The following is a 25,670-nucleotide window of genomic DNA, read 5'->3' on the forward strand; positions in this document are numbered from 1 at the left end:
CTATTTTTGCAGCAACTGAAGCGGGTAACTTAAATAAAGAGAGATAGTAACAGGGCATATGGGTAAGGCAAGATTGGATGAGAGTTATCCTCCCGCCGAAGGATAGGTATGCCTTTTGCCAACCATCTAATCTTCTTGAAATTCTCTCAATCACAGGATCCCAAAAACCACCTGCCCTGGGGTTCCCGCCCAAAGGAAGACCCAGATATAGTATAGGCCAGCCAGAAGCCTTGCGTCCAAGTGTCTCAGCCAATCTTGAAATATGAGCATGATCCAAATTGATGCCATAAATATTACTCTTGTCTAAATTGACCTTAAGTCCGGAAATATGCCCAAATGCTAACAAAAGACTCTTGAGAGTCTGCAAGTCTTCCTCCCTAGTGTTAGAAAAGAAGATGGTGTCATCGGCAAATTGCAAATGAGATACCCTAGTTCTATTTCTACCCACCCTGAAACCCTCCAACATATTTCTCTCCTCTGCTCTCACAAGCATCCTACTCAATACATCTGCTACTAAAGTAAACAAAAAGGGGGATAAAGGGTCTCCTTGTCTTAATCCTCTCGATGCCTTAACCCAACCTTTAGCGCTACCATTCACCAATACTGCATAAGATACCGAGGACAAGCATCCATTCATCCATTTCCTCCATTTAGGACTAAACCCCTTCTTCTCCAACACTTGATCTAAAAAATCCCACCTTACGTGATCGTAAGCCTTTTCAAAATCAATTTTAAAGACGACTCCTTCCTCCCCTGATCGTCTTCTCTCATCCACTATCTCATTTGCTATGAGGACTGCATCCATTATTTGTCTCCCTTGAACAAAAGCTCCTTGAGTAGAATGGATGGTTTCATGTAATACCCCTCTTAGACGCCCTGAGAGCACTTTGGCTATTATCTTATAGAGACTAGTGATCAAACTAATGGGTCTAAAGTCTGAGATTTTCTTTGTCGTACTCTTTTTGGGCAAAAGAACAATGAAAGAGGCATTAGTGCTTTGATTGATAACTCCGCTCCTGTGAAACTCTGCAAACACTCTCACTAAATCCTCCTTAATCACATCCCAACAGTCTTGGAATACTGCAATAGTATAGCCATCAGGCCCCGGAGCCTTGTCCCTATCCATCTGAAATATGGCCTTAGAAATCTCTTCTTCTGTAAAAGGGGCAACCAAACTTATTGCACTTTCTTCCGAAATAGGAGACCAATCTAAGCCTTCAATACTCCAAGACTCTCCTATAGGATTCGCGTAGAGTTTTTCAAAGTAGAGTAAGATCTCCTCTGTGATGCTCACGGCATTATTCAACACTAAGCCCGTTTCATTTTCCAATGACTTGATATACTTCCTATTTCGCCTACCATTAGCCACTTTATGAAAAAACTTAGAATTGCAATCCCCTTCCTTAACCCATTTCACCCTAGCTTTTTGTCTCCAATGGATTTCCTCCCTCAAAATTAAATCCTCTAGCTCCCCTTTTCTTAAGGCTCTTTGACCTAACAATTCAGAGGTGAGACCCCCATCCTGCTCGATGGCGTCTAAGTTAGCTAAATCCTTGAGGATACTTTTTTTCTTTTCATTAAGCACTCCAAAAGACAGCTTATTCCATTCCTTCGCTTTGGCTTTAACAAATTGTAATCTCCTCATGAACTTGTGGCCTTCCCATCCGTTTCCTTGAAAACCCCTCCACCAATTTCTAAAGTTCTCCTTGAAACTAGGATGTTGCAGCCACATGTTCTCAAATCTAAAAGGAGTTGGGCCCCACGTGAACGGATTGGTATCCAAAGCAATTGGCCAATGATCCGAGGTCCTTCTGATAAGGGTTTCTTGAATGCCTTGGGGAAATAGCTGCCCCCACTCATTTGAGTAAAGAAAACGGTCTAATCTCTTGCACACGGGAGACTCTTGCATATTTGACCAAGTGAATGATGCGTTCCTAAGAGGTGGATCAAGTAATTCACTTTCACTAATAAAACTATCAAAATCCCTCATGCTTGAAGTTAGCCTAGAGCCCCCCAATTTTTCTGAACTTCTCCTTATGACATTAAAATCACCGCCCACACACCACAACGGAAAAGTTAGACCACAAATGTCATAAAGTTCCACCCAAAAATCCTTCCTAAGTGAGGGACTATTTGGACCATAAACTGCAGAAATCCAAAGAGGTCCACATCCCTCCAAGGCGAATTTGACCGATATCGAGAAAGAGCCTAATACCACCTCCTCCTTGCTCAACTTTTTTGAGTCCCAAATGAACAAAATCCCACCAGAAGCCCCACACGCCGGGAGAAAATCCCAATCCTTATTTCTGACCGTCCATACACTGCCCACTAGCCTTCTGTCGCACTTCTCCTTTTTTGTTTCCTGAATCATCACAACATCCGGCTTCTCTAACCTAAGGAAATCTTTAATCACTCTTCGCTTATTACTTGAACCCAAACCCCTAACATTCCAACTGATGATTTTCATGGAAAAACACGCAGGCCCTAACCCTCCAAACCAAATCCACCTGGATTCAAACGCCTATGGACCTCTATTCTTCCTCCTAGAGTACACCTTAATGTCCAGAGAGCTTAGGACCTCACGTACTTTAGCCATTTTCCTGGGGGACAGGCCATCTATAAGAAAGTCTTCCGACGGGGAAGCCTCATTAACCCCCGGACTGCCTGGCATCAGGTTAGAAGACTTCCCAGGGGTGGAACTCTCGGACATCTGGTTAAAAACAGCTCTCTGATTCTCCTCCTCAACATGGACAGGGATGCCAACAAAATTTAATGGGCCAACATCGCTTATTTCGGGAAAAATTTTGAATTTACCTTGATTTACCGAAGGAGACTGGGAAAGAATTTCTGAATATGAGAGATGAGGACCGGGGGGACACGGAAGATTCATTGCCAGATTACAGGTCGGAGAGGGATAAGGCTCGAGTGGCTGAGAAGAAAAAGGCTGACTTACCTCCAAGCTTTCCACTCCCGGAACTTCACATTTTCCTCCCAAAATGATGTCCTTACCTCTGGTTCTTGGAATAGAAGGTGACACCGTGACTGAAGAGCTACCAGGATCATACCCCGCTCGGCCCGTAAATCCTCCTTTGTCTTCTTTGAGTTGGGATTTTCGCGATTCCATCACTCCTCTTGACGTCGAGGTTTCCTCCTTCGACCAACTGTTGCAATTCCTTGGCAGAAGACAACGGAAGATGGGACTCTCTCTGATACCTCGAGTCTGAAGAGATCCCGTCCCGCCATCCACTTCCAGATTGTGGCCTTCACTAAATGACGCTGCGCTCCGTAGGGGAAGAGTCTCGCTGCTACTCCGTTGTCCATGACGGCGATCCGCGCTTGGAAGGAAGAGTTTGGACCACATCTCCCTTGAATCCATCGTTTTTTCCCCTTGCGCGAAGTCTTCCTTCTGATCCATTGAAGCTTTCCCCTTTCTTGCTGCACTTTCTCTCTCTCGAGACCCATATCTCAAGCCAGACGACATCGAGCCTCCTTGAACTTGGCCCAACCCCGACGGGCCTGATGACTTACGGCCCACAGTCCAACGCCCATAACTCTCCTCTTCTACCTCTGAAGGTGGGCTAGGGTTGGATGAAATCAGGGCCTGAAACTCATCGGCCCGACCATCCTCTCCAAGGTTTGCTTCGACGCCGGCCCTCTCATCGCCTGAACGAGGCTGCGTGGTCGCCTTTGCAGAGGAGCCCTCTCTCTGTGGAGAAGAAAGGGATGCGTCAGCGTCATGGGCTTGAGGGACGTCTGGGCCAGCGTGAAGCCCACGACTCCTTCTCCCTTTTTGGACCCTAACTGGATGGGCTTTAGTGGAAGACTCAGGCCCTGTGGGCCCAAGGATGACTTCCTCTACAAAGCCCAATCTGCTCCCTTCCCATACATTCTCCCTTTTGGCCGCCATGCTCGTACTTGAACGCCGATAGCGTGCCCGGGGATGAAGCTCCCTCTTGTAGCACTCATTACCCCTGATACTACCTCGTAGCCCCTCTGCAAATTTTGGCGTCTGAGAGACGCAACCCCCTTCTTTCAACCACTCGTGCCTGCAGTGGGATGTCTCGGACGTGACATTGCCGTCTTCGCCCTCTTCTCCGATGACTGAAACTGCTACAGTATGCTTCCAGGCCCCGTCTTCCACCTCGAGCAACGCTGGAAGCACGACTCTAGGATGCATCTCCACCCACAGCTTCACCTTCGTCAAATCCAACAGCTTCACGGTTTCCCTTGCTACCTCCGTCACCCTCCCCCACTTCTTCAAGATGAATTTCAGCTGGTCTACCTCCCACAAGTGAAAAGGAAGGCCTTTCAACACTAACCATCCCCTTCTGAATTTTCCAGGCATAAACATATTTTCTCTTGGCGACCATCTTCTTAGGAGAACAAGCCTTCCTTTCACTAAAAGCCTCTCCTGCTCTTGTAACCATTTTGCTCTTCCTGCTGTACTCACAAAGAAACACCCCTTGAAGGCGGAAATGGGATTTATAGACACCATACCTTTCACTCCCAACAACCTCGCAATGGCCTTGCCTTCATCAGTCCAGTCTTGAACTTTTTCTTTGCATTCACATATTACGGCTCTGGCCCATTTTCCAGCTGCTAATGGAACTCCACTCCTAATTCCATCCTCTGCAACCACCTCTGCGTATGACCGGCCACCTCTATATCTGTTTTTGCTCAACTGATTATTGCCAAACATCTTCTTCCGCTCTTCTCCGCCTTGATCAGAATAATCTTGCACTGAAATAATCGCCCTCCTAAGGACTTCCCATCCACTACCTTTATCACCCTCGGGGATGACGAGAAGCAAAGGATTCCTTCTTGTGGCAATCTCGGTGATTTTCATGAAACGCCCTCTATTGTTGAAGCAAATCTCCATCAAATGGATCTTATTCTCGCCCCTGAACTTTCGTGTGAATCCCCTGGTATTCTCCAACTCCACAGCTTTCTTCAAATGCTCCGTTAACCAAACCACCTCCTCCCTTCCAAATCCTACTGATACAACAAAACCACGGCTCCTTTCTGTTACTGAAACCCAAGTTCCACCATTCGATCCTTCAAACTTCACCTGAAAAGCCTTTTTTTCCACTTCAAACTTTTCAACTTTGCTCTCCATCGTGCCTTGGAAGACCTGAAAACCTTAAAAATCCTTTCCGATGTCATAAAAGGTTTTGTCTGCCTTATTAGACACCAATTGGTTTTTCAATGAGATGGTTATTGATTTCCATCTCCAATTTAATCTGCGCGCATAATTCAAAACAATAGTACTAAGTGTATTTGGCATCAGGTTCTTTCAAGCATTTATAGGACACATCCTAAAGGATGAGACACCAACATTTCGATTAAGTGGTCACACAAATGTCCTTGGAAGGCTATTACACAAGTGTGTTAGGACTTTTCCATGCATACTCGCTTTGTGGTGGGGAATAGGGAGAGAATCCACTTTTGGGAAGATTAGCCTTTGTGTACACAATTTTTGGGTCTTTATAGAGTTGTCTCAGTGAGAAATCTTACCATCTTAGTCATCCTTAGGAATTCCTATCTGGTTTCTTGTAATTTTAACTTCTAACACAATCTCATTGACTCAAAAATTGTACTTCTCAAAAGACTCGTGTCTACACTTACCTCAGTGCACTTGTCTCTTTTTAGGGTAGATTCAAGAGCTTGGTCCTTATCTTCTTCTGGTTTATTCTCAATAAGATATTTTTTCACGGTCTTGTCCAAGTCCTTAAATCCAGTCACCTTCCTTCCGGTTAATTTTGTTTGGAAATCAAAATCCCCTTCAAAAGTCAAGGCCTTTGCTTGGTTAGTGACGCACAAAAAGGTAAATACCACTAACATGCTGTAGGTGAGAAGACCCTACAAATCTCTAAGTCCTCATTGGTGCATTCTTTGCAAAAGGAGTGGAGAATTAGTTGACCATTTGTTCTTACATTGCCCAATAACATTGGGGCTTTGGCTTAAGCTCTTTGTGATAGCTCATTTGGATTGGCTTCCCCCTCAAAGTATTGGAGATATGACGGTTATTTCATTTAGAGGGTTGGGGAACTAAATTAGAGGCAAAACTCTTTGGCATATCGCATGCCTCGTTGTATTGTGGATTGTGTGGCAAGAGCAGAACGCTAGGTTTTTTAGGATAAGTACAAAACAAAAGGGATGTTGTGGGATCTTATTCATTTCTACTCCTCCTTTTAAGCCTATTGTATTGTCGCCTTTAGAGAAATCCCACTTAGTGTTATTCAACTAAGTTGGTCATCAGTTTGCAATTTGAAAGGGGTGGATGATAATTGAGAGTTTGTTTTTGGTTTCTTGTGATATTTTGTACATGTCTTTATCTGTATTTACCATTGTATAGGGGATGAGTCTAGTCTTACTTTAATCAAGTTCTGTATTTTTGGGAAGGACCTCTCATCCTTCTCATGAACTTTATAACTATCAATATATATTTCGTTTCTGATCGGGGGGGGGGGGGGGGGGGGGGGGGGGGGAAATAAAAAAATAAAAAAAATAAAGCTTTTCTTCTTTTGGTTGCAAAGGAAGACAGTGATCAAGGAGAGGATTAGATGATTTGGATGGATTTGAGGAATGGAAATAGTCTTAGAGTCAGGGAGATTAATGCCTTTTCCAATGGGGAGTAATTTGGAATTCATGGTACCGACTAAAGTGAGCTTCTTTACTTGGGAGGCTAATTGGGGAACAACTAACTTTAGAACAACTTTTAGAGGAGAGGATGATTGTTGGCAAATAGATGCTTTTTGTGTAAACTTGAGGAAGTATCTTTTGATCACATCCTCCTTCACCATCACAATTCAAGGGTTTTATGGCAATTATTATTTTCTTTGTTTGGTGTATCTTAGGTGATATCTTCTACGGTCAAAAAGGCTCTCTTAGGATGGCATGGCTCCTTTGTGGGAACAAATGGCAAAAGGCATAGAAAGAGGTTCCCTCATGCATTTTTTGGACAAGATGGAAGAAAAAGAATCAAAGATCATTTGAAAATGAGGACCATTCTGACCAAAGCATAAAAAGCACCTTTCTTAGCACTCTTCTTTGTGAGTTAGGTTGTGCATAGATGAAGGTTTAATAACTTTGATTGATTTTGTTGATTGGCTGGGGTCTCCTTGAGGGAGGGAGAAGTTTTTTATGTTCCCTATTTCTTTAGTTGTGCCAAATGGCAGCCATTGTATACAACCCATACACTTTGGTTCACGATTCCTTTTAGCGCTTTTTTAATATACTCATTTTAATTGCATATCAAAAAAAGAAAGAAAGAAAGAAAGGAATAGAAGCAATTTGATGTCTAAAGCTCTTTTCATTAAAGTTGGGGATGAAATGCATCTCTAGAAGAGCTTACAAGAACAGGTTTCTCTTCTTTACACAAATCTCTGAAATATGCACTTCATTACAACATGATGGCGTTAAACAGACCTTGAGAATAGAAAATTTATAAAAATAAAAATAAAAAATAAAAAATAAAAGTCAGGTCCTAGCCAATTAGAATGACCTTAATAAAAGGGATCCTTGAACACTCCACTGTGGGAAAACTGTACGTTAGATAACAAAGGATCACTATAGGCAGAAAATGTTCCTTGAAGAAAGATTATCAGAAATTATTTAGTTTCTTTACTTCTAAATGGGTTGCACCCAGATTAATATCCAGAATATACTGCTCTTCCCATCCAGACCTTCAAACACCAAGTATAAAGGTAGCACTAGATTTAAGAATCACCAAAGAAATACCTAAATGGGCAAAACCAATCTCAACAAACACAAAGGAAAAAGGGAATAAAAGAGCATATGTTTGGGGCTTGCAAAACAAGCAAATGATTAATGATGAGGGAGTTGCACCACTGATGCTCTTGAACCAAATCGAAGAAGTTTATATGCTTCGTCATTTGCACCATATGCCTTTACCTCTACAGTTGATTCTTCTATGCTTTTGATTAGACACATCTGTAAATAAGACTAAACTCTTTCAAAGGAGCCACAATACACTAATGGGCCTTGCAGGAATTAAAAATAAAAAATGAGAGTAAAGAGCCAAAAGCCAAAACTTCACAAATTGCCCTTACAGAGGGGCCAGAGAGACTAATGTACCTAAATCAGATGGTTTAGAAGAGATGCCAAATCCAAGATCCAAGCTGCGAAAGTTGCATGGGACATTTGATATATTATGGATAAAATTTAAGATGGAGCTTGTAGAAAGTTCAAAATCGTCTTTCATTTTTTTTATTTATTTTTTGATAGGTAAATAGATTTCATTAAGAGCCAGAGGCTAGAGAAAAGGCATACACGGAGTATACCAAAGACAAAGAAGCAAAAAACAAAGGGACAAAACAAACATGACCCTTACTTAGTGGCTAGCCAGTCTACAAAATCTATCAAAGACAAAGTGTGTTCCTCTATATACACCCTAGCCCAATTCACAAAAGTGTACAAAAAAATGGATTTAATGTCTTGATCGTTTCTCTCCATATCATCGAATGCTCTCCTATTTCTTTCTCTCCAAATGGTCCACATCAAGCAGAGGGGGGCAGCTCTCCAAGCTTTCTTCCTTTTCTTGCCCACAAAGGAACCATGCCAACCTAGGAGGTGTTTTTTCACAGTGGAGTGCATCACCCATTGCACCCCAAACAGGGAGAAAATTAGGAGCCATAACATTCTGGCTTTCTCACAAAAAAGTAGAAGGTGATCTGTGGTTTCCTCCTTATATTTACACAAAAAGCATCTGTTGGGGATGCTCCAACCAACTTTCTTCAGGCGGTCCGTGGTGAGCAACCTATTCCAAGCCGCCTCCCAACCAAAGAAACTAGCCCTAATTGGAACCCAAGGCGTCCAAATAGTTCTAGCCGGGAAGGGGGGTTTGGTATCCCTTGAGAATGAGCTATAAAAGGACTTGACAGAAAAGGTTCCATTCTTGTTCTCTTTCCACCGGAACAAGTCCTCCACACCTCTTCTAATGGTTAAGGGATGAAGCTTGCTTAATAAGCTTTCGACTTCACCCACCTCCCAATCATTAAGGTGTCTGTTAAAACGAAGCCCCCAGCTACCTCCTCCTTCGTCTTCCTCCCAAGCCTCAGCAACCCATCCTTCTTTGTTGACAGAGAGGTTAAACAAGATGGGGAAAGCTTCCTCCAGAGATTGATTTCCACACCACAAATCCTTCCAAAACTTCACTCTGGTGCCGTCCCCAATGATGAAGTGGGAATGAGAACGAAAATTCTCCCAACCTTTTCTGATGGCCTTCCAGACCCCCACCCCATACCGGTTTCTTGCATCTTTGGAGCACCATCCTTCCTCTTGAAGATCATACTTACTAAGGATAATTTGCTTCCATAGGGGCTCATTCTCATTAGCGAATCGCCACAACCATTTCCCCAGAAGGGCCTTGTTAAAAGTAGCTAGACTACGAATGCCCAAGCCACCTTTCTTTTTATCGGCACAAACAACCTTCCAACTCACCAAGTGAGGTTTATTCTCTAAGGCTCCACCTCCCCATAAGAAATCCCTTTGGATCTTTTCAAGCCTTGCGCACACTCTCTTGGGGATCACAAAGAGAGAGAGAAAGTAGGTTGGGAGGCTTGAGAGGGTGCTTTTCAGCAGGGTAAGACGGCCACCTTTGGAGAGGTATTGCCTTTTCCAGAGAGATAACCTTTTCCTGAATCTTTCTTCCACTGCATCCCACACCCTAATGGATTTGTAGGGGGCTCCAAGGGGAAGACCCAAGTAGGATGTAGGTAAGCTCCCTATCTTACAACCCAAGACCGCCGCAAGAGACTCCATAGGAATGCCTTCCCCCACTGGAATGGCTTCTGTTTTATTCAGATTGACTTTTAAACCTGAAATCGCCTCAAACCACATGAAGGTCCAGCTAAGGTATTGCAACTGATCTGCATCGACGTCATAGAAAATTAAGGTGTCATCGGTAAACAAGAGATGGGACACGAACAGCCCCTCACTTCCTCTTCCACCCACTCTGAAACCAGAAATAAAGTTTCCATTTCTTGCGCGGGACAACAATTGGCTAAGAGCTTCCATGGCCAAAAGGAAAAGATAGGGGGATAGAGGGTCGCCCTGTCTCAATCCCCTAGAGCTACGAAAGAAGCCCGAGGGGCTTCCATTGATAAGGAGCGAGAAGGAAGCCGTGGAGCAACACCATTTTATCCAATTAATCCATCTGTGCCCAAATCCCATCTTGGACATCACCTCCATAAGAAAGTTCCAATTGACATGGTCAAAGGCCTTCTTAATGTCCATCTTGAGAAGGAGACCCGGGATGTTGTCTTTCAATCTAGAATCAAGGGCTTCGTTAGCAATAAGAACAACGTCCAAAATCTGCCTCCCATGGACGAAAGCATGCTGAGAATCAAAAATCACCTCCCCCATCACTGTTTTCAGTCTATTGGCTAGGACTTTGGCAAGCAATTTGTACACACTCCCTACCAGGCTGATTGATCTGAAATCTTTTAGATCTTCGGTCCCCTCCTTCTTAGGAATGAGCAAGAGGAACGTGGAGTTTAAGCTTCTTTGGAAGGTCCCATGGAGGTAGAACTCCCTAAAGAGGCCTAAAATTTCTGGTTTAACAACGTCCCAACAGAATAACCAGAAGGCCATTGTGAAGCCGTCCGGACCTGGGGCTTTGTCTCCACAGAAACTACTTAGGGCTGCGAAAATTTCTTCCTCAGAAAACATAACTTCTAGGCTGCTGGCCAAGCCTTCTCCCAACTCCTTGAAGTTAAGGCCATTTATACTAGGCCTCCAATCCCCAGGATCAGAGAGAAGGGTTTGGTAGGCATTGCAAACACCTTCTTTTATCTCTGCCAAGGATGAGAGATTCACCCCGTTTACTTTAATTTTGGATAGGAAATTCCTCCTTGCCCTAGCATTGGCCATTTTGTGGAAATACTTGGTATTTTTATCACCCTCTCTTAACCAGATTTCTCTTGACTTCTGTCTCCAAGAAGTTTCTTCAAGAAGGGCCCATTTCTTATATTCCTCAAGATCCAGATTTTTAGCCTCTAGATCTTCAGGAGTAAGAGCGTTCTCATTCTCCTTGGCCTCCCACTGCTACAAGCGGGAGAAGGCCTCTGCTCTGTTGAAAGAGACGTTGCCTACCACCTCCTTGTTCCATTTTTTCAGGTCCTTCTTAAGAGCTTTGAGCTTCTCAGCGATGCAGTGGCTGCTGTAGCCTTCCACCGAATATCCATTCCACCAGCTTTTTACTAGGTCTTTGAAACCATCAATTTTCAGCCACATATTTTCAAAGCGGAAGGGGCTTTTGCCTGAAGAGAAACCCCCAGCTTCTAGAATAACGGGGCTGTGGTCAGAGACCAGGCGAGGGAGAGTAGATTGTGAGATGGTTGAGAAGTGGTCCTCCCATTGGTCAGAGATTAAAAAACGGTCCAGTCTAGAGGCAGCTTGAGAGTTCAAGCCCCCTATCCAAGTGAAAGGACCTCCAGCCAGTGGGATATCCCTCAACCCCAGCTCCCCGATCACCTCTGAAAATCTCCTCATATCGGCTGTGAGCCTAGGGGCATTTCTTCTTTCCTCTGGATATCTAACAGCATTAAAATCCCCTCCTATGCACCAAGGGTCTTCCCAGAGGCCACGGATGGCTCCAAGCTCTTCCCAAAAGTCTTCCTTTTCGCTACCTATCACTGGCCCGTACACTCCAGAGAAGATCCAAGAGAATCCATCACTGCAGTTTCTAAAACGAGCAGAGATGGAGTACCCCCCACTTTCTACCTCCAAATTCTCCAAGACTCTGTTATCCCATATGAGAAGGAGCCCTCCTGTCGTGCCCCTTGCGTCCACTGAAGCCCAATTAAGAAATCTTCCTACTCCCACACTTTTCACCAATTGCGTAGAAATATCTTTCACCTTTGTCTCCAAGAGACAAACCAAATCAGCCTTCTGATTCCTCACCACTCCCTTGATCAGTTTTCTTTTATCACAATCATTAAGCCCTCGAACGTTCCAGCAAAGAATTTTAATTCTCATTAATCAACTGGAATCAAATCCCAGGAGCTCTAACCAGATCTTTTGGATATCCCTGATGTCCCCTTATAACTAACAGAGCATTCCAATCTTTTTAACTCTCGTTCAAACCGGGTGGAACAGGATTTTTTCTTCTTCCTTCTCTTGCCGAGAGAGTTACTTCCAGTCCTCAGCTTCAATTTCGAAAGCAGCTCCAGAATTTCGACTTCATGCCCTTCAACAGGCATTCCCAAGACTTTACTAAAATGTAATAATTTGGAGAGCTCCTCTTCTGACCATCCTTCTTCACACGGGGGGTAATCCGACGAGTCTCTCTGCTTTGCCATGTTTTTTCCCAGATCAGAGGTCGGGGTTGTAGACAAAATCACTGTCGACCCATCTCTAAGCATGATGGACAGGGGGTTCGGTGTCACTTCTACGTCCCTTGCCATTGAAATTAAAGGACTAAAGCCAGGTTCCTTTCCCCTCTCAAGCCCCGTGTCCCAGAAAGGAGAAGAAGAAGAGGATGGGTCCCCTCTCAAGGAGATCGGGGGAAGAGAAGACATACCTTTTTTATTACGAGCTTCGACGGGGGGGGGAAGCTCCTTCACAGATGTCGACACTTCCATATGGTGCGACGCTTCCAACTGGGTCGACTTACGAGCCTTAACGGGGAGGGAAAGCTCAAATGCATGCGTCGGCGATTCCATAGGGGATGACGCTTCCATCTGGGGGGTTTTGCTAGCTTCGACGGGAAGGGATGCCGTCGGCGCATCCAAAAGGGGCGACGCAACCTTCTGGGGAGTCCTTGAGAAGGAAAGAGACGCAGAGGGGGCTCCACTTCGACGCAGCGAGCAGCTAGGGCTTTCTTGCCCTAAAGCTTTGGAAGGGGTTGGGCCGAGGGGTTTAAGAGAAGAACCCAAAGAGATTGGGACCTGGGCCTTCCCTAGCCCAGGCCCAAAGGGCCTTCCACAGGTCAGGCTCGATTAGACCAAGACATCCAGAAACTGGGCTGATTCCTCAAGGCGGGATTGGGAAAGGGGATACTGGCCCGTCTCCGTAGCGTGGGCAGGAGACGAGGGAGCAGCTGCACCCGTCATGTCTATAGCAGGTGCACCAGTCCCCAGGGTCGGCGAAGGCAGCTTTTCAGGTTGCAGAATGACTAAGGAAAGGGGTTGGGGGTCCACGCTCCCCATAGCGCGTGCAGGGGCCACCACTTCATCCCCAATCTTCCAAGCACCGGACCTACAGGCAGGGATCACAGAGGAAAGGCAGGGCTCTTCTTCCCACCATAGTTGCAGAGCATAACAGGAGGCGCCAGCGACTACCTGCAGCGAGCTTAGGTGTTGCCATCCACTGGTTTCGACTAAGACTCTGGCCCACTTGAGGTTCCGACGCTCAGCTGTGTTTTCATCCACAGCTATATGCCTCCCACAGGAGTCTTCGAACTGCTTGAAGAGGCTTCTTCCCCAGAGATGGAGAGGGAGTCCTAAAATTCTAACCCACACCTGGCGCGCATCCTCATTATCTCCCTCAAGACATCCCACAGATGGCCTCCATTTTTCTAGGCAGAAGCTTCTTCCTCTGAAACGTCTTGTCCCTGAACTATACACCATTTCTGCTTCGTCCTCAAATTCAAACTCCAGAAGCATGAGATTTTCTCTCACGTTTGAAAGCCAGAGGTTTCCTTCCAAGAACCATGAGTTCTTCGCCCATGCCCCGAAAGAAACGGGGTCAGGAAGACGATCAGCGTCCCCCACCCAAGAGCCCACAAGACACCTGCCCAGCAGCTCCTCATTCCTTTCCAAAGTTTCTTTCTCAATTTCTAGCCAGACTGCATCACGAGGCACGGGGCAGTCCCGAAGAGGGTATGAGCCTCTGCCAACGCTGCTGCTGGGAGAGTCTTGGGAAGGTAATTGTTTATCCAACAAAACACCTCTCCATTGGAGGGGGGCAACACCCATACTTCTCAGTTTACTAGCCAGCATTTTCCAGCCTCCAACAAGCCCCCTTCCTTCAGGGAAAGCCAAGGAAAATCTTTTGTTCTCCGCATCTCTTACAACGCAGAACAAAAATCTTCCTGCTCTATTACTTCTGAGTTCCATACTGTAAGCTCTATCACCTTCTGACCAAAACTTTCTGAAAGGGGTTCTTTCCTTTAGCCCATAACATGATTCAACCCCTTCTAGCAACAGAGATAAGCCTTTTCCTCCAAATCTGATCCATGAAGAGAACTTAGGGCCTCTTTCACAGATCTTTCCACGCACTTTTCCTTTGTCGTCTTCTATGATAATCTCAAAGGTCTTCAAATCAATGCCAAACCAGCACTTACCACCAGGGGAAGACCCCGGCATTTTTGCCGGCAGATCTTAACAGAGTTTCTTACCCAGACTACCAGATGAATCCATGAAAAGAAAACAGTACATCAAAGCCCTTTGGTTCATCATCTAGTGTGATTTTAAAAGTAACACAGTGTCAAAGGGTTTCCGAAACCTCATAAACGTTAAGAGCATTTTTGTAAGTTAATAAAAAGATCTTAAATTTCAATTCTATACCAATAATCTGCCATTCCCAAAATCGTCTTTCATAATATGGTAAAAATCTATAAACTCCATTGAAATTGTCTTTCTGAATTTCTCAACATCAAAGTTTGCCCTTAACCAAGTAAATCTAGCATTTGTAACCAACAAATACCATTCATTTGAAGCCAAATAGTCTGGATGAGAACTAAATATGTAAAAAACAATACCTGTTTCCATAATGTTAAATTGAGTACTCAACTTCATCATGCAATTAGTAGAGATCATACTCCAATCTTAACAATTTTCTTTGGTTTTCATATTGTTGAATTTATAGGACAATACCTTAAATAATTGTAATCATATAGCTGTCAAACATATGAGTATGATTAAGTGAGACGCGCAATAGCAGTGTCATCCTCAATTAGTGATAAATTATTTCAAAGAATCAATTTTAATAAGGAGATGATATGTTAGCAATTTCCAAAGGATTCACCAGAATAATGAAGTGCACGGGTCGCACGTGCCGTTGGAAATCCCATTGCTTCAAGTTCCTCAAGCAGCTTCTTGTCAACCTCTGGCGCAATCATTTCTAAATTTGCAAGAGAAAAAAAAAAGTAGAAACTCAGGCAACCATGGAAAAGAAATTTAAAATAAAATAGATATCAGAAAGCAACATCACCATGCCACAAACAAATAGTAAAAAAAAATTTTTTAGGCAACCAAATACATAGTTATGACTAAAACCATCTTTAATTTCCATCCACAATCATTAATGTTCGGACTAGACTTCACAAAATGTAGCATGGACAGTATGGCTCACTAAAAAAAGTATTCAAAAATTTAAGAAAAAATTAGAACAGTGGTGGTGATGAAAATTATTATTATTGTTATTATGATGACTTTATTATTGTTATTATCATCATCATTATCTTTATAAGCAGTAGTATATTTCATTGAATATTCTGGGAGAAATTACAATCAACAAATTTAGAGAAAGAAGGAGAGAGAGGCAGGGTATAAGTACTTAGTAAATAGTATCGTACTACTAAATTGAAGTAAATGTGGAAAATTATGGGCAAAGAGGTAAGAACACCTATTCAAATTGGTTGTGTGAATCATTTAAAATGTGCATAGAAGAAGAAACTTCTTAGTCGAAGTTGGAGTCAATGGAGAATGGTTGTCCCAAGATGCAAATATAAAGGAGGATATATCAAGGGACTTTCATAACCTCCTTTTGAAGGTGGGAGATTGGAGAGATAGGGCGTGCTTGGAAACTAATATTGAAAACAATTTTCTAATTCAATAAAAATGTTTGGTAAACTTTTGACAAAAAACAGTTATATGAGAATTCATTTTGAAAATGATTATTTTTTAAAACAAATTTAAGATGGTTTCAATTTTTTTCCTTCTTTGTTCTAAAAAACATAAAAATATGAATAATATTTTGAAAACTTTTGAATAATACATAAGCGTACAATACCTTCATGAAAAATGAGCCAAGAAAACCATTGTTCATTTTTCAATTCTTAAACAAGACTTTGCTCTCAAAATAATTAAGAACTATTCTCAAAAATTATTTTTCGAAAACATTGCCAAATGGGCCCCTAATATCAATTTATTAGCACATATTTCTAGGAAGCAAACAAATATTGGACGTAGTTCGTATCGCAAATGAGGCTATAGATTCAAGGCTAAAGAGTGTCAATTGTGAGGTTATTTTTAAGATAAACATTGAGAAAACATACGATCATGTTCATAAGAGTTCTTGCTTGCAACCTTGAGAAGAATGGATTTTAGTCAAAAGTGGGTTACATGGATTAAATGGTGCATATCCTCAGTTAAATTCTTTGTCTTAGTTAATGGAACCCTAATTCGCTTCTTCTAAAGCTCCAAGGAGTTGACAGGGAGATCTCCTATCCCCTTGCTTACTCATATTGGCAATGGAGGCACACAATTTCATTCTAATGAGGGCTAGACAAGAGGGCTTCATCTCCAACTTCAAGGTGCATGGAATAGGTGGTGAAGGGATGGAAGTGTATCATATCTTGTATACTAACTATCCCCTTATCCTTTGAGATGCTAGTCAAGAGCAATTGATGTCTCTAAGCTCAACCTTCACGTGATTTAAGGCTATATCTAGTTTAAAAAATTAACTTGGAGAAAAGGCAAGATAATCCCAATTGGGGGACTTGATAATGTGGAGAAACTAACTTCTATGCTAGGCTGTTGGGTGGGGAATCTACCCATACTTAGGCCTTCGTTGGGAGCTTCTCATGAATCATTAAGGATATGATGTGGTGAAGGAGATATTTCAAAGAAGACTTCCTATGTGGAAGAGGTCATATGTCTCAAAAGGAGTGAGACGTACTTTGACCAAAAGTAAGTTGTCTAGGCAACCAATTTATTCCATGTCTCTATTTGTCATTCCAAGAAGAGTAAGCTTAAAACTAGAGCAAATCCAAAGAAAATTCCTTTGAGGTGAGGGAGCACTTAAGAGAAAACCCCATTAGGTAATTAGTCTATTGCCTACATGGAAAAAAAGAATGGAGGCCTTGGTATTAGAAATTTATCCACTCTCAACAAGGCTCTACCAGGCAAATGGATTAGAGATTCACTTTTGAAAATGAATCCCTTTGTAAGTGCTTCATAGTAGGAAAGTTTGAGAATGAAGAAAGGGGATGGTGCTTGAAGGGGTGTAGGATGGTTATTGGGTGGGGTTGAGGAAGGCAATAACAAAACAGGTGGGAGGTCTTCCAAAAAAAAAAATCTCACTTCATGATTAGAGTTGGAGGCTTGTGGAAACAAGATAGACCTTGACTTAGTTAGGCACATTTTGGTGTAAAGAAGGACAACCACTTTGTTGAACACACTTTCCCTATCATTTCATTTTCTGCCAAAAGTGTTTAATAAACTCTTTCCTCTCACTTGACTCAACTCTACTCTCAAACTTCAACACCTTCCTATCCACATGGTCAACCTCATCTAGAAAAGAACCTATTTTAGAAATTTTAAATAATAATATCCTTAAAGAAACTATTTATGACTGCCATTAAGTGAAAAATGCAACTTTTGAAAGAAACCAAGTTTTCCAGAGAAGGAAAATAAAATCATTTTTCCCATCTAAGTAAAAAAAAAAAAAAAAAAAAAAGACTATTTCCCACAAGCTACAACACTTTGACATTTGTATTTTTATATTAAGTTTGAATAGGTCTAAATTTGTGTAAAATATGAATAGGAAGTAATACAGAAGAATCATTACATTTCATATAAAAGTAAAAAAAATTTACTTCATGTATTTAAACAAAATATCAAAAAATAAGATTTAACATAAAAACATATGGTACAAAAACATCTAAAATTTAATAAGACTTTGGGCAAAAAAAAAAACAGTCCATACATCACTAATACACACTAAAAACATGAGCTTTATTAACAAAGCTTATTTGGAATTCTTGGGCTCTAACAAAAGTGAGCTTTTTTGTTTGGAAAGCAACTTCGAGAGGAATTCTAACTATGGACAACTTGAAGAGGAGAGGGTGGGTGTTAGTGAATAGATGTTTTCTATGCAACGGCAAGGAGGAATCTTGCGATCACATCCTTCTTCATTGCTCTAAGGCAAGTTTGTTATGGTAGTTGGTCTTCTACTTGTTTGGAGTAAGCCAGCATGGTTGTTTTGTTGGAAAGAGGCGAAAGAAGGCATGGAATGTCACTCCTCTTTGTTGTTCTAGACTATTTGGAAAGAGAGAAATAGAAGAATTTTAAAAAGTGTTGAATTACCAAATCAAGAGATAAGGTTCTCTTTTTTGTGTAACTTTTTAGAATGGATCAAAGGGGGTGTAGGGGTTGGCACACTTGTATACCTACTGTGTACTTTGTGTTGCCTTTTTTGGCTCTTTAATCTATTGCGCCTTTGCATATCAAAAAAAAAACACTGAAAACAATTCCTGATTTAGCCATGGAAATAACTGAAAAAGAAAATCCAATTGCAACCAAACAAAATCATATGGAAATCAAATCTATCATTACAAATTAATAAGGACAGAAAGCCTCCTAGAAAGAGGAAAACCAAACAACTAAATCAAGAAAGTCTCTACAATTAAAAAAATGGGAAGTTAAGCACCAGAAAAAAAGGCAGTACCTTGGGGCTGGCTGCTGCTACCACTTGCATCCACAACCTCCTGTGATTCATCAGTCGCCTTTGGAACCTCTAAAGATATTGGCTTGGCTGCCTCCGAAGTCTTATCTACAAATTCAGTGTGCCCAGTTCTTTTTGTATGCAAATCGCTTTCCTTCACCACCAACCAGAATGCAAAATAAATAAATAACCCAAACAATTGATGATATTTTCAATTTCCCACTGATTGTGAACCAAACAGAGTAAAAGTTAAGTAGAAAAACTTATCAGTCCTATGCTTTACATTGTTATGGTCTAAGAAGCTTGAAAACACAGCCGTCAACTAAGCTTTAGGTCTGGTGGAGTGATGTTTATATTTTTCATGTGTCCAAAGTTGACATATTCAAAACTCATACCTTTATGTTCCTTGTTTTCCCAAGATTTTCTCGGGAAACCAATTGAAGGTCAGAAGACCAAAAAAATAAAAAATAAAAAACGAATCATAGAAAAATAATAATAATCCAAGTCCGGGAATTACAACCTCAAGACACAACGAAATTTAAGCCCCATGTTCAGAGTTCCCAGAATTCCTTTCTTCCAAACAACAAAAACCGCCTATCAAAAAATTCAATTTCCTTGCTTTTCCAACAGTTTCCCCACAACCCAACAACAACAAACAATCAAACTTCCAAATTCAACTCATCCAAGGCCAGCATCCCACATGAGAAACCCCCACACAAAAATAACTCAATTTATAAATTTACTTTCCCTCGCACTTTATCGGCAACCAAACCAAGATCTCTAATTAAAAAAATAAAAATAAAAATAAAAAATAAAAAATAAAAAGGAAAATTTGAAAAGAATGAGAGCATACAGTTTTGGATCTGCAGGGCTTGGAACAAATGGTGCAGATGAGGTTGAGGACGGCTTCGGTGGACTCGGAGAAGTTGGAGTGGGAGGTGAGCTCCGCGTGTTCCTGGGCTTCCTCCACGGATTTCAGGAGAGCTCCACAGTCTCCACACTTGAGAGATACGCCTGCCATTGATCATCAAAAATCCTAAAATCCCCAGATCTCTCAATTTTGGATTTTGGGTTATGGTGGGTTTGCTTGGTTATGGGGCAAAGGAAGCGGCTTTAGTTTATATATTGTTGGCCACCGTGAGTATCCTCCCCTTCCTTTTTGGCTCTTCCCCATCTCTACACCAAGCCCCCCTTGTGCCAAATATTTAAATAATAATAAATAAATTATTTCAAAAATAAGAAAATTTATCATAATCTATCATATAAATATAAATATAAAGTTATCATCCATAATTAATAACTCATTATTTCTTATTTTTAGCCTTATATTTTTCATGTGAATTGCAATAATAAAAGAAACTAAAATCTCCAAAACATTTTGATTTTTCAATTACACCATTTATGTTTTATGGTAAAAAAAATATTAATTAAAAAACTTAATTTTTGGTTAATTAATTTAATTTATAAACAAAATATATTTAATTATTTGTTTATACAACAACAACATTTAAATTCTTAGTAAAAGATACTGTAGACCCCCATTCTGGGCTTGCTTTTATGTAGTCATTTTTGACCACGTGTCACTCTCTGATTGGCCATCATGGAATCAGAGTAGTGCTTTTGAAGGCCAATCTGGGGTCGACACGTGTCATCATGGAATCAGACAAAAATTATTTTTGGCTGTTATTTGAGGGGGAAAAGCCAGCTGCATGAAGGAGGTTGTCTGGCCGTTGGAGGAGTGCTTTTGGAAGGCTGCAGAGTAGTGGGACTGGAAGGAGGCTGTCTCTGCAGATATGGTTAGAAGGGCAAATCCGGGAGAACAGAAGAAAAGGAGGTTTTTAGGGGATGCAGCGGCATTGAGAAAAATTGAGGGAAAACAGGGAAGTTTGAGTGGGAGCAGAGAGGTGAGTTTCTGGAGAGCTTAGAGAGAGGATTTGGAGGAAGGTCCGTTGGAGAGAGGGAGGCAGCTGCATTGAAGAGGTGCATCTTTCTCAGAAGAAAAGAGCAAGCTGGGAGGAAAAGAATCAGGAGATAGAGCAGTGAGTTGTAGCCAGATACGTCTAGCTGGAGAAGAAGCCTTCAGGTATGATTATCACTCTTTCCCATCTCTTGTGAATATTCGAATACTCATTGATCTGTTTGGGGTGGATATTGAAGGCCACTTTGTTGTATGTTGAGATGAAATCTTGCATTCCCGTTTGTCGTTGCTGTTTTTGATATGCTGTGCTCCTGTTATGAATATGCCTCAATGTTGTATTTAAAATAGACTTTCTCACCTAATCAGAGAGTTCACGGATGATTCATGAAGTGAAACCCCTGAGAATCACTTTTACTTGTTTTCTTTCGTGTTTATACTCCATCCTTTCTTTTTCTCTGCTTCTGGGCTTTGGATCAATGCAAGAGTTGTGGGAAAGTGGATTCGGGTTTGGACTGTGTGCTCCCTCAAAGAAATCTGACATAGAGGAAAGGGAATATGACCAGGGGTGAAGTTCTTTTGTGAGGCTCAAATGAAGCTCAAATACGGCTCGATTTGTTGTTAGTTGTCAGCTTCTTCAAGGGTTTAAATCAGTGATATGTATTGCTATGGGAGTAATGGGTTATGGTGCAATTGGAAATTCTATGGAAGTAAGCGAGCTTGGCGGAGTATTTCTTGTTCCCAACTTGTTAGTGAAACAGTTTCTGGAGAAATGAAGGTCCCAAGGGCATTATGCGCTGATGGCATTTGTGTTTTTTCTTATGCTCAGTTAGTTGATGGGTATTCCCTGCTTACATGTGATGTTTTGGTTAAACAAGAAGATGTGAACAAGAGTAGCAATATTGTGGATTCGTAGGGGAAGTTATTGAAGCTCTGCCAAGGAATTGGTATACAGTTTGATGAGCTTGGTGCTCGTCTTCACCCCCACAAGAGATTCTTGCCATGAAGGCTGCTGCATAGAAAATATCTGGCAGTATTGATGAAATGCGAGCAGAGATAGAAAATCTTGAAGACACCTCAGAAACCTTCATTCAGGCACGCAATGTTTTGAGGAGCTCTCTGGGACAGATAAATTCCCTAGTGGTTAATTCCAGTCTTGTCGATCTTATACCTGAACTGCAAAATCTTGCTATGACAAGTTAAAAAGAGAAAGGAAACCAGGAAAGTTAAAGGGGAAGAACACCATGATGAGATGGTCTATGGGATTTCATACTGAGATGGACAAGCATACCTTCATGATATGCACAGAATGAGCCATCAGTTACCTCAGTTCTTTGAACGATATTGTGAAAGATCAATTTCTAAGTTGAGACCAAGAAAATCAGCTCAAAGTCCAGATCATGTCTGCCTGGGTCTATCCCTCACTGTTCGCGCACAACGTGTGCACTCAACTCTTGTTTGAAAAGCAATGCCGCCGCCAATAAGCAGTCTCCATTAGTCCCACCATCCTTCACATTCTCATTACCATATCATGCCTACAGTTCATCATCACGTTCCCACCCGTGTTATCCTTACCCGCGCATATACCCATTTCTCATACCCACTGCCATGCTATCCCATCCTCCATACCACCCTCCTCATGCATTCCCATTATTCCTATTGCTCTTCACACCCATCCCCATTACCCATTCCATTAACTCCATACACATACCCATCCATATCTTTCTCTCTCTGCGCCTTTCACACTCATGCTCATGCTTCCATTCTTCACATCCATATCCTCTTGAATTCACGTCTCATGCTCTCCATGCACTTTGATTTCTCATTGGTTTATATCGCTCCATACCCCTCATCCCATGCGTACACCATCCTGTCATCCGCGCCTCACTCATCCCATCCGACACTATATAGCTCACCTCTCACTCATCTCCTCCGTCCCATTCATTGACCACCAGAGAAATGACATGGAGAAGGGCCAATGGCGGCATGTAGAGTTTCTTCTATCCTGCATCATAGGAACTTTGGATTTCTGTCATGAGAACACGCTGTATTCATAAGAAAATGAAAAGAACTTCAGGGGTAGTTATCGGCTGGGAAGGAAGGTATTCCAATGGACAGCTCTCTGGGCTGAATGAAGTAGAAGTCTAGGTCACAATTCACAAGAACACTGATTCTGGCCAATCCTATGGTGTGTTTCTCAATGCGGCTATCACCATCTGTTTCCCAGTTTCTCTCCAGAAGATCCTCCAGTGACGAGGTTATTGGACACTTAACGAGCAGCTGGAACATATTGTCTTTGTGCATTATGAGGAGATAAAGAAATTTTCAAATAACACAATAGAGACATGAACAACCCAACTCCCATCTACTATCTCCCAGATTTCAGTCAGGTGCAGGGTAGTAATTCACCCTGGCTTGTACATCTCTGAGATTTGATGTTCTCAAAAGAAGCTTCTCGCTCCAAGCTCGCTGGGTTGTATCAACTACAAGGTGTAAATCTCAATGTAAAGCATCTTGCCAAGGCACGTCTAGACCTCATACATGGAGTCTTGTCATTGTGGCTGCAGTTAAAGGTTCGTCAGCTTACCTTATGCCTTCAGCGCGCTGGAAGAAGGCTCATTTGAAAGTACGCCAGCATCCAAAGTATTCATATGCGGAATTTTGTATTCATGATGGAGAAGTGGCTGGAATTGTCAGTGATTGAAATAAAGATGTTTCAATAATAAGTGTGGGACGTCATCAGGCATAAATGTTCGAAGATTTCTAAGGTGGTGGGATAAAATACAGATAGAAAATTGGTTGCGCTGTGGTGAGGAATATTCACCATCATTCAAAGGGTCTTTAAACTACTACAACTGATGACTTGGTGAGTTGACTGTTTGGGGTCATGACGTCAAGAATAGTTCAGGAAGTTGAGGGTCACGCGCATCGTGTTACCAGCCAGTGTTTCATTGAAAATGGAAAATGGTTTTTGACGTTCAGCATGGATGAAGGTGATGCGGGCATTGGGCCGAAGTTAGGTGGAGGCTTGAGCTCAATCAAAGAGTCAGCATTTCTGGGAAAGTAAAAAGGCCTGATGAAGCCATTGACATCTTCCATTTGATGAGTGGTGACTGTCATATATGTACCCAGACACTGCCGCATACCTCCTCCACATATGAATGATCTTAAATCCTCAACACAAGAATAGTTTGAGCACATGCTAACTGGAGACGATAATGTCCCTCTACTGATGGCTGATGATGAGATAAAATTTGAAGTATGGTGTACTGGTAACAGAGAATTAGAAATATGCTATGAAGCGGGGTACAGTTGACTGTGGAGCTTGACATATGACTGATTCGAGAGTTGATGGGCTTGGTGTTTCATTTTGCATTGAGAGCAGCTTTGAAGATGCTAATGTCACTCGTCCTATTCCAGCTGAGCAAGCAGTGCTGAATGCTAATTCATCATCATACGGAGAATTGGCATCTCCTAATGGCTCCTTGATAACTGCAAGCAGTGAAGGGTGAGCAGGGTCCACATAACATGTGACTACTCAAGCACCCATTCCCACTGCATGGCCACCTTGGTATGGGCACCCTCTAAGCCACGTGCCACCCCTCCAAAATCTTTCCCTTTGATTTCAAATAATAATTTCTTAACCCCGTTTTGAAGTGATTTTCCAACTTTTGGTTTTTAAAATGTTTTCAAGTCATCAAATTTTCCATCCTTGGGGTTTTTAGATACCAACATCTCATTTTTAATAAAATTTGGTCGCCTTTTTCTTTTTGGTGAACCATTTTCAAATTTTCTTTGATTTTCAAAATGTTTTAAAATAAGTGTGAATTAAATTTCGTAATTCCGAATAATGGAATTTATGGAATTAATTCATGCAAAAATAAACGGGCTTTGGTGGGGGCCCAACATATGAGATTTCATGATTGATGGATTGATTGGTTGATTTGATTTATTCTGCTCTATGATATGCATGAGATTATTCCTTAATTGTGCACTAATCTCACTTCTTGATAGCGCATTGAGGATCGTTGCCCAGGTACGCATCTGTTCTTATTCTGGTCTTGCTATATGCATGTTTTGACACTCTTATATGTGCATAATTGATTCGAGTATTCATTGATTTTTCCATTGATTGTCATGTCAGCTTCATCTCATTAGTAGAGACCCAACTTTAGGGACTTAGAGGGGTGCTACGGTCTTTACCGTACCTTCCTGATAAGTAACCTGACCCCCAAACCCGATCCGGTTTTCGTAGATCACCTTTTCCAAAATAAGGAGTCACACTTAGGGTTTTATTTCTTATTTTGTTTACCCTTTTAAAAATAAAACAAAAATAAGTGGCGACTCCAAGTCATTTTCAAATAATCAATAAAAATCAATTTTTCAAAATAAAAATCGAGCTCGCCATTCGAGTGGGAAACGCATTGAGATAGATCGAAATGCGGGGTCCACAGATACCTAATTGTTAACTATAAGACATAGTTTCAAATTTGATGTGGCTAAAACTTTTTGAATCAAAGAGGAATTTTTAGTTTTTAAAACTATTTAATTTCTTTCAATCTAATTTTTAAATTTTTTATACTTGTTTTTATTCATCAACATGCACTCAAATTGTTAGAATGAGTGTCTTTGGTTGCATGATTAAAAAATAATTTTTTATATTTAAAAACGAAAACCTATTATTAAAAATTTGTTCCATCGATCTATCGAGTTCTTTATTTTTTATTTTTTTTAAACAAAGTAAAATAGAGAATATTTTAAAAAATAAAAAGCAGAGCACAAAGAAATTTAAAAATATATATATATAAAAAGTAAATAAAATTCAACATGATATCATTACTCTTCTCTCTCCACAATCCCAACACGGGAAATATTCAAATATGATTTTTTTTTTTAAATTATCCATATTTTTCTAAATGTTTTTTAAATTTTTTTAAATTTCTAATTGAATAAATAAATTACTAAATCAAACTATAATAAATATATATAATTTATTAACTTTTAAAAATAATTTAAAGCTAAAAAATTAATTTAATCAGTAATGAATAATATTATTAAGTCATTGACCAAAATTCATTTTGAGTAACTTGATATTTTTGAAACCGTTTCTTTTTTGCATAAA

The 25,670-nt window shown here is 41.2% G+C and overlaps 1 protein-coding gene across 1 annotated transcript in view; it reads right to left on the minus strand.

The window, feature by feature from the left end:
- LOC100248761 (uncharacterized) overlaps positions 1-19,835 on the minus strand; it is a 34,129-nt gene extending 14,294 nt beyond the window's left edge. The window contains exons 1-3 of the mRNA XM_002273689.4: positions 19,487-19,835; positions 18,637-18,787; positions 14,992-15,087 (exon numbers count right to left, since the gene is read on the minus strand). Of these exons, the coding sequence (XP_002273725.1) occupies positions 14,992-15,087; positions 18,637-18,787; positions 19,487-19,654 (415 nt within the window). The 5' untranslated portion in view covers positions 19,655-19,835. The remainder of the gene's footprint in view (positions 1-14,991; positions 15,088-18,636; positions 18,788-19,486) is intronic.
- Positions 19,836-25,670: the final 5,835 nt, after the last annotated feature.

Source organism: Vitis vinifera, chromosome 5 (genome assembly GCF_030704535.1).
Source record: "Vitis vinifera cultivar Pinot Noir 40024 chromosome 5, ASM3070453v1".
Classification (NCBI taxonomy): Eukaryota; Viridiplantae; Streptophyta; class Magnoliopsida; order Vitales; family Vitaceae; genus Vitis; species Vitis vinifera.